This window comes from Haliaeetus leucocephalus, unplaced genomic scaffold, assembly GCF_000737465.1.
Source record: "Haliaeetus leucocephalus isolate CR32 unplaced genomic scaffold, Haliaeetus_leucocephalus-4.0 Scaffold351, whole genome shotgun sequence".
NCBI classification, from domain to species: domain Eukaryota; kingdom Metazoa; phylum Chordata; class Aves; order Accipitriformes; family Accipitridae; genus Haliaeetus; species Haliaeetus leucocephalus.
The window spans coordinates 8,021,050-8,037,526 of record NW_010972787.1 but is presented as its reverse complement, the minus strand read 5'-3'; the positions used below and the strand labels follow the sequence as shown (position 1 = coordinate 8,037,526).

At 36.8% G+C, this 16,477-nt stretch overlaps 1 protein-coding gene across 2 annotated transcripts in view; it reads right to left on the bottom strand.

Annotated features, from left to right (window-relative positions):
* Positions 1–16,477, bottom strand: part of NBEA (neurobeachin) — a 510,633-nt gene that overhangs the window by 281,418 nt on the left and 212,738 nt on the right. For both annotated transcript variants that reach the window (XM_010572746.1, XM_010572747.1), the window contains 3 exons: positions 12,499–12,653; positions 8,191–8,317; positions 3,812–3,939 (listed from right to left, as the gene is read on the bottom strand). In XM_010572746.1, the coding sequence (XP_010571048.1) occupies positions 3,812–3,939; positions 8,191–8,317; positions 12,499–12,653 (410 nt within the window). The remainder of the gene's footprint in view (positions 1–3,811; positions 3,940–8,190; positions 8,318–12,498; positions 12,654–16,477) is intronic.

The following is a 16,477-nucleotide window of genomic DNA, read 5'->3' as shown; positions in this document are numbered from 1 at the left end:
AGGATATAACTTTTCTTTTGGACACAGATCAGATTACACTTGCCTGTAACATTTTCACCTAAAAGCTAGAATGTTGTCATGTGCCTTACATGGAGGGGATTTGCAGACCATATGGAAACTAGAGTTAGTGAAAACATATCTGTGCAAGTGTTAAATGGAACTCCACAATGAGCATTGCTAAGCTTAAATATGTGACCTACCCATATTGCATGTTTGTTTCCAATTAGATGCTATATGGACAATTTTAACCTTTGCAACTTCTGTTCTCTGAGGCATTGAAAGAACCTCAGTTGATGAACCACAGTAGCGTTGGGCTGGTTTTGGTACACTCTGAAACTATTTGCACTCGATTACAAATCAGTCCTTTTTAATCTATCATGGAGGACACTTACCCTGGCGAGTTGAAATATTTGGAATAAGGTAAGATATCTTTGAAGAAAGAACTGGTTGTGGAAAAAGGGGCAAAAATGGGTGCTATTCCAGTAAGTAAACAGACAAAGTGTTTTACCAATAAATATCTTCTGCAATGTCAGATTGCTACTTGATAGAGCTCCTCTGCTACCAGTCACATTTTGGAATTTACATGAACAAACATGAAAAATTAACTATTTTGAGCATGAGTGGTCCAAGTTTTTGGTCTAGACTGACCAGATGATTGCAGCCAGTTCATTTCAACTCCACTCAAGAGTTAAGACGCCACCACTTAGATGTTAAATATAATTTCCTCAAAGAATAAATTAGCCAGTCTTCCATGGGACAGAATGATGATACAAGCTAAAGGAAAATGAGGTGGCATGGTATGACTGCAAGTTTTTTCACCAAAAGTTCGAGAGAGATCAACTGCTACAAAAAGGTGAAATCATAACTAAGGTGTATACACATTTCCAAATACATATTAACAACACCTATCTCAAAGCATCAGATATTCCAGAAAGTTTGCATAATTAACCTGTTTTAGAAGTATTATAATGAATTTTTTTCAGTTCCCTTTTCCTTTGTGCTCTCTCTTCAGTATGCAAAACCTCAGCTACAAACCTGTGGGTATTCTAACCAAGTCTGGAATGATTTAGTAATTCTTACACACACACATGCACAAGAGCAATAGAGAGAGCTTCAGAAAAAAAGCACACACCATCAAGGATGGCTGAAGGTATTCAGATTTTAGCAAAATCTGATAGGGCAAAGGCTTCACACTATATGGAGTTTTTGAAAGACAGCAAGAAGAGGGAAGGTATTTTTATGTTTCAAGCTTGAATAATCAGAAGAAAAGGACACGCTTTATAGATTGCAACAGATACTTCTGTGGTAATCAATTTGAAAAACAGACAGCACCTTCAGACTTGATTAAATAAAGTTTATTTGCTCCTTTTTAATTGTTATAACTGAAACCTTTACACATAAAGCAACAAATTAAACTATTTCATATAAAACTGTCAAGCTAATTACTGCTTGCCAGTAAAAATCAAGTTCAAATTACCAAAGCCCCACAGGAATTCTGTGTACTCACATACCTTGAATCACGCCACTAAAACCCTCTGTTTCGCAGAGTCATTACATGGAGAGCCCTTTCAAGCACTTCAAGGACCACCATTGGCTTTCAGTAAACAATGACAGGGAATTTATCAAAGTAAATCAGGTAATGGACTAGGAGAGAATTTAGAATTCCCTTTTAAAGGGAACTTAACTAGGCAAGAATTCAGTTTAGTTGAGATCAAGGGTCTCACACAGGCAATGAAGAAAGAAACGATGAGGAGTACACAATGACTATAAAAGCAGCTGAGTTCTCTGTTAAAAAGAAAAAAAGCCCAACTATTTTAGAGGGAGCAAACAGAAGTTCAAGTCCTGAGGCATGCAGTGTAAAAATCTAAGCTGTGTTTGGATGTTTTTCTGGACAAATTGCTATTTCAGTATTGGGAAGAAAGGACTAGTTCTTAGAAATCAGAAATGAGACAGCGATTGAAGAGAAGGTTAGACACAACATTAAGGAAATGTGATGTGAAGGACAGTACTTATTTTGGAACTCAGTGTTTGGTTCGTAAACAATGATTCCTGAGACTGAATTGGATGGCTGAGTCATAGATGGGACAAAATTTGGAACAGCAGCCCAAGTGGGTATCGGAAGAATGCTACAGCCAACAAAACCATGTGTCTATCTGCACAGGCGATGAGATAAGCTCACACTGCCATATAATCATGAGGTTCCTGTGGCCTCTAGCTTTTCAGTCTTTGTCATATGCTGGGAACTGTTGGAGCCTTGTTCACACCACGAATCTGACCAAAAGATGAAGTCTGAACAGCACCAGTGAAGAATGTTTTTAATCTATAAAAGTGCTTGGGCGAAACCAAGATGATTTTATTTGTATTGTATAAAAACTATAGTGCAATTAATCAATTGTCAAACAGAAAAGGATGACACTACTACAGATTTTGCAATCAACTTCACTGAAATAAGAGACTTAAGAATGGAATCCATCAAATATCTTACAGCCACCTCAATGTTCTCAATGAGAATCTCGGACCATTAACTTCAGGTGTCATTGAGTGAGAATGGCAACTTGCTCATAGCTATTAAATAAACACTACAAAAACCCTGAAGCTTCTGAGAATTACTAAGCTACCGTACCATTCCTTGGTATTATTAAACAATAGTATTATTAAACAATAATTAGATAAAAAAGGGAAAGGCTATTTGCAAGATTTCAGTTACAAGGTGGAAATATTTACAGCATTAAGAATAAAAGAGGGCCAATGTTGTGGGGAATAATAACTGAGACCATAGAAAGACTGTACACTAATATTTAGATAAAAAACATGTATAATAGAAGGAGTTTTGGAATTTGAACACAAAGCTGTGGTTTTTCTGTGTAGACCTTCACATGTTATAAGCTTTGCCTTTATGAGACTTTTTCATAGAATCATAGAATTGTTTATGTTGGAAAAGACCTTTAAGATCATTGAGTCCAACTGTAAACCTCTCTTTAAACAGAAATATTGTGTGTAAGAACAATTCTGGAAGGCAAAAGTTTCCTTGACTGAATATGTTCCTCTGGATATATGATGTGGGATCAGTACACATTTGTGCAAATTCCCCCATCGCCATTTTAACTGCATTAGCACCGAGTCATTACTTTCTGCACGAGCTTGCCACATTTGCATGTTCTGCATAATTTCTGCATTACTTACTGCCTCACTTATGAGGATTCATTATTTTCCCAAAATTATGTAACTATGAAGTAGTAAAGACATTGCCTAACCCCCCCCCAAAAAATCTTCAAAAGTGTTCAAAGTTATTTTTCTTTAAAAAATCATCACTTTTTATTCTGCTCTAGGGACAACTCTTTATCTGCCTGTGTGAATCCAACTGACCCACCTGAGTAAATAGTGTCCCTACCAAATCTAGATACAGGCATCAATAATGCTGGAGCACGGTCTTCAATTTACTTTCTTCCATGTGAACTGATTACACCTTTTAATTCTATTTTTCACTAGTTTCTCAAAGTCAGGCTGAAAGACTTATACAAATATAATTATTCTAAGGAGGAAAAAGCAAATTATAGAGACGGTTTTGCATTCCAAGATGACAAGATGTATCTTTACACAGCATCTCACTTAGGGAAGAAAAGGGGTACAAAAGCTATCCCTTTTAAATTTTTTAAATTAAGTTAAATGAGAGGAAGTGAAATCACAATACATTAACAACTGATTTAATTATTTATCAAAAAGAATTATATAAAGTCTTGTGAAAATGAAACATTGTTCATATCAAATGACTAAGAGCTAAAATAACATGATTTTATAACAGAAACAGTACCTTCAATCAAGAGCTCTTGTCCATGACTGCCCAACAATGTTCGGGACAGGAAAGGGGCAAAGTCAACAAAAATTTCTCGCAGGAGAGGGGCCACCTTTTCTAAAGCTCTTTCAAGCTTTGCAGTGATACTGTGGAAAAACAGAGACCATGATTGGAAGAACGCTTAACAATAGAAGTTAAATGATGTCAAATCATACCTTTTTTTTAAAAGTTGCTGTAAGCTTCTTTAGAAAAGAGGATGATCATAATTTGATTAAACTTTAGAGTGTTTAAATGGCTTTAAGTAAATGCAAATATCATGTCAGAGTCACCAGTGTGTCAGCCTCATAAATTCTACAGCATTTACAGAGTACTCCAGAACAAGTAAAATTTTTATTCTCATTTTCAAACGTGCTAAGAAGAATGTCAGATATTCAAGTGTAAGTCTATTTCACCTCTCTCGGCTTATATGCCTCTCAACATTTTATATACATTTGAAAGCTTGAAAAGAGAAGTTTTTACTCACCCAAAGCAATCACAAGTAACTTGCTTTTTTGTACAAGCTTTCAAATAACAACATCTGGCATACTTTGAGGGAACATGATCCCAGGTAAATCACTTTGCCTTTCCATTTACACTTCTCTGCCTGCTGAGACTGTACACTCTTTGAAGCATGGAGTGTTCCTTAATTTCTACTTGTACAATGAGAAGAGGTGTTATGACTTCTCTTTGCTTCTTAAATACCAGAAATAATATTCCTTTGTCTGAGGATACAAACCTAGCAAACATCAGCAGTACGCTAAGGTTTGTAACCCTTAAGACCTTCCTCCCCTTTAAAACTTGACGGGGCATAACACTTGGGCCCTCTGAAACTCTTACGCTAAGATTAAAAACCTGCTGTGTTATCTTAAAGAAGTGAACTATTACTTAAAAATAGAAATGTAATTACATACATATTCTGGTCTACCAAGAATTTTGCCTGTTCTTTTTCAGACTGCTGGTGGCTGAAGGGGTTTTCTTTGTGCTTGAATTACAGCACCAAAATATTATTGGCATTTAAAAGCACAATTATAGGAAGAAGTTACATTTATTGACAGAGTCTAAGAGAATGAACACTGACATTTAAATTTTATACTGTATCTACTATCTATAAACACTAAATAAATTTGGATTTTTAAATACAGATCACATGAAGATGTCTACATTTAAAAAGAGAGCTGACATTATAAACACATTGGAAGTTTTCCTTCATTAGCTTAAAATTATTTTACTGAATTGCTATAGCTCGTTTTCTTTCAGTGTGCTGCTTTCCCATTTCAAATTCAGATACTGATTTTCTAATATTCTAAAGGATGGATTCATAATACCAGCCTTTGTTTTAGATGATTAGTTGAAGTGAATTTCACTATGCTAAAACCTCTATTGACTATACTTGAAATGCAGGCGACTAGCTTAGAGTTTTTAATTTGCAACATGAATCTACCCCAAGCTTTTGCTGCTAGAGACAGAAAGCCTACTAGATTAATCCAGACTTCTCTAAAGCATGTTTTAAAATATGCTTTCAGTGTAAATTTGTTTTAAAAGCCTAATTTTAGAGTTCATCTAACTCTGAAAACTTTACATACAAATGAAAAAATTTCAAGTTCGAAAGTTTTTAAATTAAGATCAATTTTTATTTAAGAATCAAGTACTGTGGGAGGTGTGGATGTGCTATTAATCAACAGCTTGGATGAGCTATTAATAAACACCTCGTTATCAAATGGATAGTTGATGAATCTTGTATGTTATGGATCCATTCATGGGCAATTGGGAATAGTATTCTGTGAAAATGTGAGCTCAAAGTTTAGCACTGTTTAAAAATGCATATCAAAGGACAGAAATTAATATTTAAACAGAGAAAAAAAAGAAAAAAAAAGTCTTTTTCCTTCATATAAATCCCTGGTGCATTTACGTATTGAAAACTGACTGGAGTTCTGGTCCTTCAGTTTCAAAAAGAACAAGCAAAATTAAGAAAAAAACCCATACACAGAGACCCCCAAAATGTTTCAGGGAAGCAGGTGACCCATCTACTGCCTTTTCTGTACACACACACATAGAGGAGAGAGACCGATCTGACTCTACAGCTGTTTCTAACATCTATTATACCTTATAACACATCCTGCAATCATTATGGAGCTCCCTGTAGAGATTAATGTAATAAGTTTTCATGATTTAACTAAGAGATGTTAAGGGTTATTTGTAAAGAATGAATATTTTGGTTTTTCCTCTCCATTTCTGGACATTCAAAGGCAAATAAACTCTTAACATCTTCCAAATTCAAGATTAGTTATTTTGCAGATTAAAGGCACCACACACCAGAAAATAAATTATACATGTATTATATAGAAATATATATAATTTTTATATATATATATAAAGGTGATAAACTGGGACAGGAAAGGTTGAAAGAGCACAGTAGCAACAACAGATTAAAATAGATACTTTCAAAACTGTGAGCAAAAAGACCAAATAATCCTGCGGATGGTTCTTACTACCTACTGCCTGAATTGGCCACGAGAAAGTGCAGAGATGGGGACACGCACTGTCCCAGTCCCAAGCATGCTACCTTCCCTTTGGCCTCATTCCAGGCCAAACTTCTACCTCCAGATCAAGACTATTAAACGTCTAAAAGTCCAAGACCCTTGTCCTGCTCACTCTCCTCTGCTCAGTCTACAGCCATAAGCAGCTCTTTTCCTACGCAGCTGCTATAAGGGGAGGCTCAGTTAGATAAGTGAGCTTGCACTTCATGCTCTCTGACCCCACAGACAACTCTGATTTTTAATCTTATAAAAGCTGAAGCACAATGGATTCAAAGTGAGAAAATAAAAAATTATCTATTATCAAAGTAAAGTTTTAGTTGTTTCAGGGGGGGTGTAGGGGTTGGAGAAAAGGGAAAGAAGCCCAAAAGACACTTCTTGGGTTGATTAGATTTTAAGTTATCTGCATTTTTGATATTGTGTTCCACTTAAGTCTTTTCAGTCGCTAACTTCAGTTACTACTCGGAGTACAACTACTTCTGAGTTCAAATTCTGACTTAAAAATTTGAAACCTAGATTTTGCGACTGAAGTTTTTCTTTGACTCCAGACAAAAACTTCCAAAATGCTTGTGAAAAAAACAAGAACATTGCATTGGTTAAAATAATTGAAAAATAAACTGATTAGTGATCCAGTTTAATTTTAATATACTTCAGAACCTGAATTCTAAAAAAGATTTCACTCTCAGTGAAGCACTGTCCCAACATATGAAGAAGACAGAAAGCAAAAAGAGTGGTTTAATTACACTATGATTTCATTAGCTTGCCTCGTCAAGCAATAAATAACGCCACAGAAACGATCATTCTCTCCTTGGTCATGTGCACCTTTGTGGAGTGGAGCAAACAGCCCTCACATGTTCAGCCCGGGCCCGTGCCCATTGCTGTGATTCCACCTGCACCACTCACCTGCCAGACAGCAGCAAAAAAAGGCATTTTTTGCACTATGTGCTAAATCACTGAAGCACCAATACTTTTTTTTACAGGTTACCTAGGGCCCTTGATTTAAGTTTCTTTCCTTTCCAGTTCATTATGGAATGAAATTCTCTTGTTCATGAGATTGCAAACTCATGAACAGAGAGCTTGGTTGCTGTCTCCACTCGGATCTTCTCAAAACCGTACCTCGACGTGCCCAGCCAGCTAAGGGACACTTGGCAACTCCCTAGTGTACCTGTGTCAGGTTTTAAGGGCAGACATGTGTGCGCCTTGAAGAGGTCAAAAATTTGTCTTTGAAGCGTGCTGCAGCAGAACTGAACACCTTTACGAAATAGTAACCTCTTATAGAAAGATATTTAATAGGAATTTCAGAGGGCATTTTCCTGGCTGCTGGTCAGCGTAAGAGGGCTATTAGCCATCCCATGGCATGTCTCTCTTGCAACACCAGCTCAGATCTGGTGCACCATTTAGTCAGCTGCACGAATACAAGTCTGGTTTCATCCTCTCCAGTTTAAATAGGGCTTTTGTTTGCTCAGAAGAGGTTGTGTCTCTCTTTCCACTTGCTAGTGCTCCATTGCCTGCACTCCAATTCTTACTATCATTACGGAGCAATGTAAAAAGCCAGTCAACTAAAAAATTACTTTTAATGAAGTTCTAGTACCTGGCATAGTTCTTAGAAGTTAGACTTTTCAGTGGAGTGTTATTTTAGTGTATACATTTTTAGTACTGAAAAAGTATATAAATACATATTGTACTACGTTAATAACTACAATAATGCATATTAAATAAGCTGAAAGATATTTGTGTATTTTCTTCTTTTTATACTATTTTGTATGTACGAAGTTGTTGTGGGAGGAGAAATTATAATTCATTTAAAAGGTAGAACTTGTGTACCTCATGTTTTCAGCTGAATCCTCTGGCATTGGAGCAACAGTTTGGACAGCTGGGAGATTTTTGCTGGTAGCACCATTCACAAAGCTGGATGACGAAGAGGAAGAAGAAGATCCTGAGTCTACTGCACCTGTCCCCCAAAAGATACAGGTCTTAATTCAGTCTGAAGAAACATAGCTTTTAGAGACTTTTAATATAGTCCTTGTCTCATTCGCCTACTTTTAAGTAAGGAAATAATGCTACTTATGCCAAAACAATTAAAACCATTCCATATGATTATCATATAAATTAATACCTTATTTGGCTAGTACAACAATAATAAGCTTAAAAAGCTATTGAAAATCAGGCAAAATAAATCCTTACCTCATTTTCATTATTCCCAAATTATATTCCAAAGATGAAAACATTTTTACATCATCCTGTAAAGCAAGATCTTTCTAAAATAAAGGTATACTTAAGATGAGCTTGAGAGGAGAATAGAATTTCAACTTTTTTTTTTAAATATATATATATGCGCACACACACTTCTTGGCTGCCCACTTGCAACTACAGGCAGAAAATAAAATGCAAATCAAAAAAATGACAGAGAAGATAGAAAATGTATAGTCCTTCAGGAAGTAGGGTGGAAACTAGTGTCTGAGGAGTATTAAGACTCTAATTTTACTTTTTCTGTTGCTTTCCTCAAGTCAAGGAGAATTTTTAGATCTTAAAAGTAGGGAGGGCGGTGGGGATATCATTTCAATGGCTTGTGAACAGCTGCCCGGAGAAAAGATGCAGACAGAGCATACATTTATACTTTATGTGATCCGGGTGAGAGCTAAGGGCTAAACTTAGACTCCAAATGCCAATCGATCATGGTTGCTGAAATGGCACGGCGAGTTCAGCCTCTCTGAAGGAAACCAGCGAAGGCTCAGAGCGGCGAGCCCCGTGATAAATGCTCCCCCTGTTCCCCCCACAAGCACATCGCTGCGGGAGGGGTGGCAACCAGCAGCCTCGTAGTCGGAATTGGAAGCCCACGGGACGGCAGCGCTACCAGCGAGGAGGGCGACAGGCAAGTTTTATCCACGACAGCGACGAGGGGTGGAGAACCCCGGTGTAGAGATCAACGGCGTTATTCTGCCAGTTCTTCTAAAGGGTGACCGGTAACTCCCTTTTGCCGGTCAGTTTTAGCAGTTGATATATCACTGTCCTTTGCATTACACGGGTATATATATTATTTTTCAGTTTCCTGCAAAGCTCTACAACGCATTTATCGTTTCTTAACTACTTAAGCAGCCAGTTGGCAGTGAAGTAGAGGTCAAATGCTGATAATGGTGAAAAATTCTCTGGCAGCAGGGGTGTTTTGGGGTTTTGTTTGGTTTTTTTGTTTTTGCCTTTAAATAATATTTCCTGATAAAAGAATTAAGATAAAGATCAGAATTTTGACAGGCTCATTTAAGAAAACTTACATTCAAACCAGTATCAAAATGCAGCAGGATTTGCTGGGCTTGCTGACACTGGAGTAGCTGGTGAGGTTCAGGATTTAGACTGGGAACTGATTTAGTCTCCTGTTTTAATAATGCAAGTCGGGGATGGACTGTGGCTTACACTGCGGGTTCTGACCTGGACTAAATAAAAATTGTAAATGTACCCAGACACACTGAGAAGGAAACACAAAAATATAATGTAGGCTATCTCTCCCAACCTAGGAATCACAGCAACATAGCGAGCGATAGGGTAGCTTAAAAAAGATTAAGACTTCATATATGTGTGTGTGTGTGTGCATGTGCGTGCGCACATATTTGTATTATTTATATAATTTATATATCTATATTATTTATATATGTATATTATTTACAAATTTGTTATTTGCATATTTATATTATCTACATTTTATAGTCATATATACATAGGTAAAAAATATTTTTATTGCTGCTTCCCTTTTCCTTCCAAAGTCAAATTTTCTTCATTAAGGTTGTTGTCTAAAAATGCAGTTGCTAAGCTGTTTAACCAGCTAGGCTCCCAGAAGAGAAGGTCAAACAGACCTAGAACTACTGGATTAACACAGAAGTGAGAATCAGGATATGAGTTACAGAACTCCAATCTAAAAACCTATAAAACCAGTTTCTTACATAAAAAGATGAAGGAAGAAAACCTATCTCCCAAAAGATACATTCAAAGCACTAAAAGGCCTTCAGGAACATACATCTCATTACATCGTGACAGTGACATTGACTACGACAGTGATGGCAGATGGAATGTAAACAACGACTGCAATCCATGAATAACTGAAAAAAAGAACACCTTTCGCACAAGTCCAGCACAGAATATATCTCAAAGATAAAACTGTATTTCTAGAGTATCTGTGACATACTGTAAAAACAACTGTAAATAGGTTTGGGGGGACATCTAGTGTTTCTAAAAAAATTGTATACTGTTTCTTTTTTACCACAGGCGGGAAAAAAAAAAAGTGCTGTTCAATGAAATTCTATACACTCCTTCAAAATCATTAATAACATAGATAATTTCACAGACTACAAATATATAAACCAGAAAGTATCTGGATACTTCATGTATATATCTGAAAAACTGACATACATGATCACTGTTTTAACTACTGTAGGCACAGCTTAATGAAAAATTGCAAAAAAGGCATTTTAATCTAATAGATATTTACATGTTTTCAACGTGATACTACTTTTTTTTACTGTCATTAATGTGTTTAGCATTTCTAAAATGTTGATATAAAATTCAAATCTTTAAAAAAGGTTGGAGGGGAAGGACTTTTCAAACTATTTCTTAAGAGAATTTGTCAATAAAGCTCATTCAGATGAATTCAGGCATAAAAGGCTTTACTAAAGTATGCATATAGTTCTAATTAAATCTGAGACTTGCTGAAATTCCATTGAATCAATATTTTTCCTTTAATCAAGCTAATCCATAGACTAGGAGACAAAAACAGTTGCATTAAAAAAAAAAAAAAAGATGTTATAAGATCTACTAAAAAAAAAAAGCAGCCTTTAATCCACAGTGAGTGTACCATGGTATCTGCAATACTGTCCTCTACTAAGAACAGTATTGGGGAAATGACTGATTTTCAAATGCAATTACTTACAAAGAAGAGCTACTACATTCCAGCCAAAAGAGTTCAGATCTTTAATCAGTGAGAAGACTGAAAAGCTTATACTATTCAGTATCGTTTGGAAAACAAGGTTTCCAATGTAGGATATTTTTTGCATGACATAAGAGTACCTAAAAGAAAATCCATTCAAGATTAACAGAAGTGGCTACACAAATGGAACTGTTCACAGAAGTGATAACATTATTCAGAGCATTCATTCCTCCCATCTGCCTCAGGATAATTAGATTTTAAGATTTTTTTTTTTTATCCTTAGAAAAACCAAAGTTCTATTACCAGGTATTAAAGGTAATCTGCAAAAGGAAAGAAAAAAAAATGAGTGTGTCTTCATATTATTCCATGAAGCAGAAGGATGCCAAAAGCTTCCCCCTCCATTTTCTGCAATCCCAGGGAGATTTTCACTTTCTCAACCCTTGACTGAAGTTGTGATATCCTTGAAGAGAGCTCTTCCCTCAAGTGCTTTTGCTTAGTTTAGAAAGAAAACAGACCATAGCCAGACATTTCAAAGGAGTTTAAGTAAACATCAGGTGCTCTCAGTAAGGATCCATTTCTGAGTGGAAACCACAGTCTCCGTGGTCAACAGGCTCCCTCATGACAGACAATCCCATTATTATTATTATAAAGAATTAAAAAAAGAAGGTCTTGTCTTCCTTCTGTAGGTCACAATAAACAACTACTGATAAGACATGACTACAGTTAAATTAGGTAGGTTCTTACTGAAAGACCTTCCAAAAATCATGGCATAATTTTCGTTGACAAATAGTAATTACCCAAAATATTAACCCTCCACAATCTATGATATATTTTTTAAGTAGCTAGTTGTCTTTATTTTCTTTGACGCATAAGGAGGGATTAATTGGTATATATCATATACCCATACTCTACTGCAGAGCACTGGAGAAGTTAGCTCATTTCAGTTCTAAACTATGCTTATAAGACAGTATTAAGGCTATTTATTCACTTACTTAAGGCTGTGCAAGTCCAGTGTGCACTATCAAAGATTATAAACATACACCAAGAGAAAATGCTGGCTCTTAATAAAGGCCAAGATTTAATCTTTCCAGGTGTTTATTTCAGAAGTACAAAAACAGTAACAAAAAAGATGATTAAAAAAACAAAACACCACTAAAAGTAACAAAACAAAAAACAAACAAGAAAAAAATGAGGGTCACAAAAATATTTAAGGACAATACCTGTTGTATTAATCATACTTTTTGGTGTAGCTCCTGTTGCAGCAAATATATTAGGTGTACTACCCGGTGGCAGTCCACTCCCAGCTGTGGCAGCTCCAACTGTGGTTACAGCCAGACTACCTGGAGGGGGTTTCTTTACTGGTACCACCACACTCCTGTGGAAAAAAGAAATGGCAGATGACTAAAACTGCACAAGGGAGTCAACCACAGGTTTTGTTTACGATGCGATTATGCTGTGTGATGACGCCGTTGCTGAGGAACACGTAATAACATCAATTTTCTTAACCTTGCTGAAATAGGGCAAGACTACATTAACGGACCCTAAAACCATACTCCTATCCTTTGTCTGCAGCTTCACACTATTCTCAGAAACTTAGTTTGTCCTTCAGTGCCCACGAAATGGAAAGACCCCACCATTTCATTGACATGTTGTGAACACTTCTGTTACCTGTGTTCTAGATTTGCAAAGAAAATGTGAAGTGTTGGAAACGATGCCAGGATACTAACAGTTTATATGCATGCCATCTTAATGAGTATGTTAATTTGTTGATCTTACTGACGTTATCCAAGATAACAACTTTTTTGCCAGTCATCTGAACATTTTAATATGGTAGTTGATTCTTCAGTACCATGCACATACTGGTCGTGCAAATACAGTTGACTAACAAACGTAATTTTGCACTCAGCCTTCTGGAAAACTTTCATACTTGTTTAAATCAACAGCACATGATGGAAATTGAACACCTAAAATGCAATGCAGTAAACATTCTGTTTCAGAGTATTGATATAGTGTCCATTTAAAGATAAGGTTTAAAAAGCAGCCTTGAGAATTTGAAGCTTTTAAAAAGAGGACAGGGCTTTCATACAAAAAATCTGACATAATATCAGATATCTGTAAACAACATTGCATTCAAACAAACACATTCTCACGTAATCTTAAAGCACTCTCTTTTTTGTCAAATCTCAAAACTAAGACTTACTCTACATGTTAAAAGGGAAGAAGAAGGAAAATATTAGAGACATTTAATTAATATTTTTTCAACAATGGACAGCTGTCATAGTGCACACAACTATGTTCACTTTTTTCCATTTAATTTTTCCATTTATCTAGAAAAAACCTGCTCCTAAAAAGTCTATTTCAGTAGAAAACCTAAGTGAAAAACAAACCTGAAACAAATCATATTTGTAAATGTTAAAAAACATATTTTCATCATCATCTGCACGTTTTCTGGTTAAGCAGATACACTTCTCTTTAAAATTAATCATTGTGATCAGATAAAAGAGCAAGAAAATGCAACTATTTAGGGTAATAAGGCCACATTTTGCTCTAGAAGTTCCTTTGGTAATTATTTTATTACACTTCTGAGTAAGTATGATGGCACATGATGGATCAAAAGGTGCAGAACAATTTTCTACAGTCATGTAGTTTGTTCATATAAGTCTAAATTTTCAGTCTCCCTGGATTTTAAAGACTGGTGATGCAAATTGTATTGATGATGCCATTGTGAGAATTATATACAAGTGTTATTTTTTGTGATCTCCTCTTATATGATGACAGTGCAAAACCTGATCCGTAATTTTTTTCTCACTCTTTTTAGAGGGGTAACAGTGCCAGATGGCGTCTCTGAACAACAGTTTTACCACTACCCTGAAGAATGTACTATTAGAAAGGTAATTCTAGACATATTGATGGTTTTCTGCCTCCCTCCATTTACATTAGGAGAAGATGAGTTTGCACAATGCAAGCTATTGATTAAGATACGTGACCCTAAAATAATTGCTTTTGTCTGTAGTTAATAATCTCTTACGATCATTGCCGATATGAAGTGTTTACATAGCAGCTGCTACAGGTGAATAAAGCCGGGTCTACATGGGTTAGATTAACCTGCTCCATAACACCATGAAATTTCCTAAAATTAGCTCCTATCCACATACAAAGATCTCTAGCTCAATTAATACTTCAATCAAATACTTGAGTTCTGGTTGTTCAGGAACACTGAATGAGTACTCAAGAGCAGAGTCCCCGTACTGCCATAGAAACACAAGAAGAAATTAGGATTTGTATCTTAAGTAGGAGTATATCCGGATTGTATTAATTTCATAAGGTAACTACTATCATTACCTACAATCTTTGTAAAGAACTGCAACAGAAAGGCTAAGATTGGTGTGAATGAAGAATGAATGGGAATATTTGGGTGCTGAGTCACAAGAAGGAAAGACACAGCAGGAAAAGGTGTCTTAGACTGGCCTATGCTCATGGCACGTAGATTATCAGGTCATCAGGACCACAGACGTGTGTAGCTTCACAAGATAACCAGACCTTGGAGACAGTAACAGTGAACAGTGATAACTCAAAGAGTTGGGGAAGGACAGAGAGACTGTTGGCAGCTCCCTAAGGGTAAAAAAAGGCATATCCAAAATGTGAAAATAGTTGCCAGCCTATGAAGAACCCAGGAGATGTGAGGAAGACTTGACAGCTGGTGTCCCCTGCTCTCCATGTCACTGCAGCAGATCCTGGACTTAGCATCTGGACACAAGCGTGGCGGGTGCCTGACTGCTGGACAGACTCCTTAGACACACGGCCATCCTAGTGTTTGCAAATGTGAGACAGAGTGGGAGTGAGTGAGATCTGGTTTGGTTTGGGTTTTATTTCAGCAAAATAATTTTCCCTCTTACAAGATCTGGTATTGGTATCTGCTCAATTAGTGATACAATTGCTGCAAAAGTATTTCCTATTTTCCTGCTACTTTTCCAAAGACGAAGCAGCTAAATTCAAGGCCTTCCTCCTTATCTTCAGACAGCTCAGTGGTCATTCAGAGTATCCAAAAGATCACCTAACTTTCCATAGCAAAGACCACATATGTCAACTTCACTTCTCAGGCATAATAGAATCATAGAATAGTTTGGGTTGGAAGGGACCTTTAAAGGTCATTGTCGTGGTTTCAGCCCAGCCGGTAACAAAGGACCACGCAGCCGCTCACTCACTCCTCCCACCCCCCTCCGGTGGGATAGGGGGGAGATGGAGGAGAGAAAAGAAAAAAAACCCAAAAAAACAAAAAACCTGGAACCTCGAGGGTTGAGATAAAGGCAGTTTACTGGGACAACACAAAGAAATTACAACAACAACAACGGTACTAGTGAAAGAGTATACAAAAAGAGTGATGCACAGTGCAACTGCTCACCACCCAGAGCCCGACGCTCTGATGCTTCCCCCCACCGAAAGTCGAGACCACCCCCCGGCCCGCTCCCCATATATATACTGAGCATGATGTCACATGGTATGGAATAGCTCCTTGGCTAGTTCAGGTCAGCTGCCCCGGCTATGCCCCCCACCTCCCAGGTTCCTGTAAAAATTAACTCTATCCCAGCTGAACCCAGGACAGTCATCTAGTCCAACCCCCAAATGTACTGGCCTCCTATCAAGGCAATGACTCTTTTCTTAAGAGCATAGTTTTAGACTGAAAATCAGCTCCTGTAGCAAGAAAGGACAATCCTGCCTGGATCCCAGAAATACTAAAGCTCTACATATGATTGACATTCTTCTGCAGGTCTGAATCAGGACATTAAGAGAGGTCAACAGGTCAGGTGTTATTAAATTACAAATTATCAAGAAACATTGAGAGAAATGTCTCCACCATAAGAATAGGCAAAATCAGTGAGACGTTATCAGCCCAGACTGAAAGAAAATGCAGCTTTCTGACATGTCATACACGATGACCTCGTCAAAATGTCTCATTCCTACTGATAAAACAAAATACAGCAAGTGAACACAGAATGACATCCAGATGAAGGAGACTGAAAATCTACGTACAACACAATAGAGTGGTCAAAAATGTGCAAAACAATCAGAGGAACAGCAGAACAAGAAAGGTGAGAGGATGACTGCTTTCAAGTAAAAAACCCTCATCTTTTAACCAATCAAACCACTCCAACAGCATATATGGTGAAAACAGGCAAATCAAAACAAATCAGATTTATG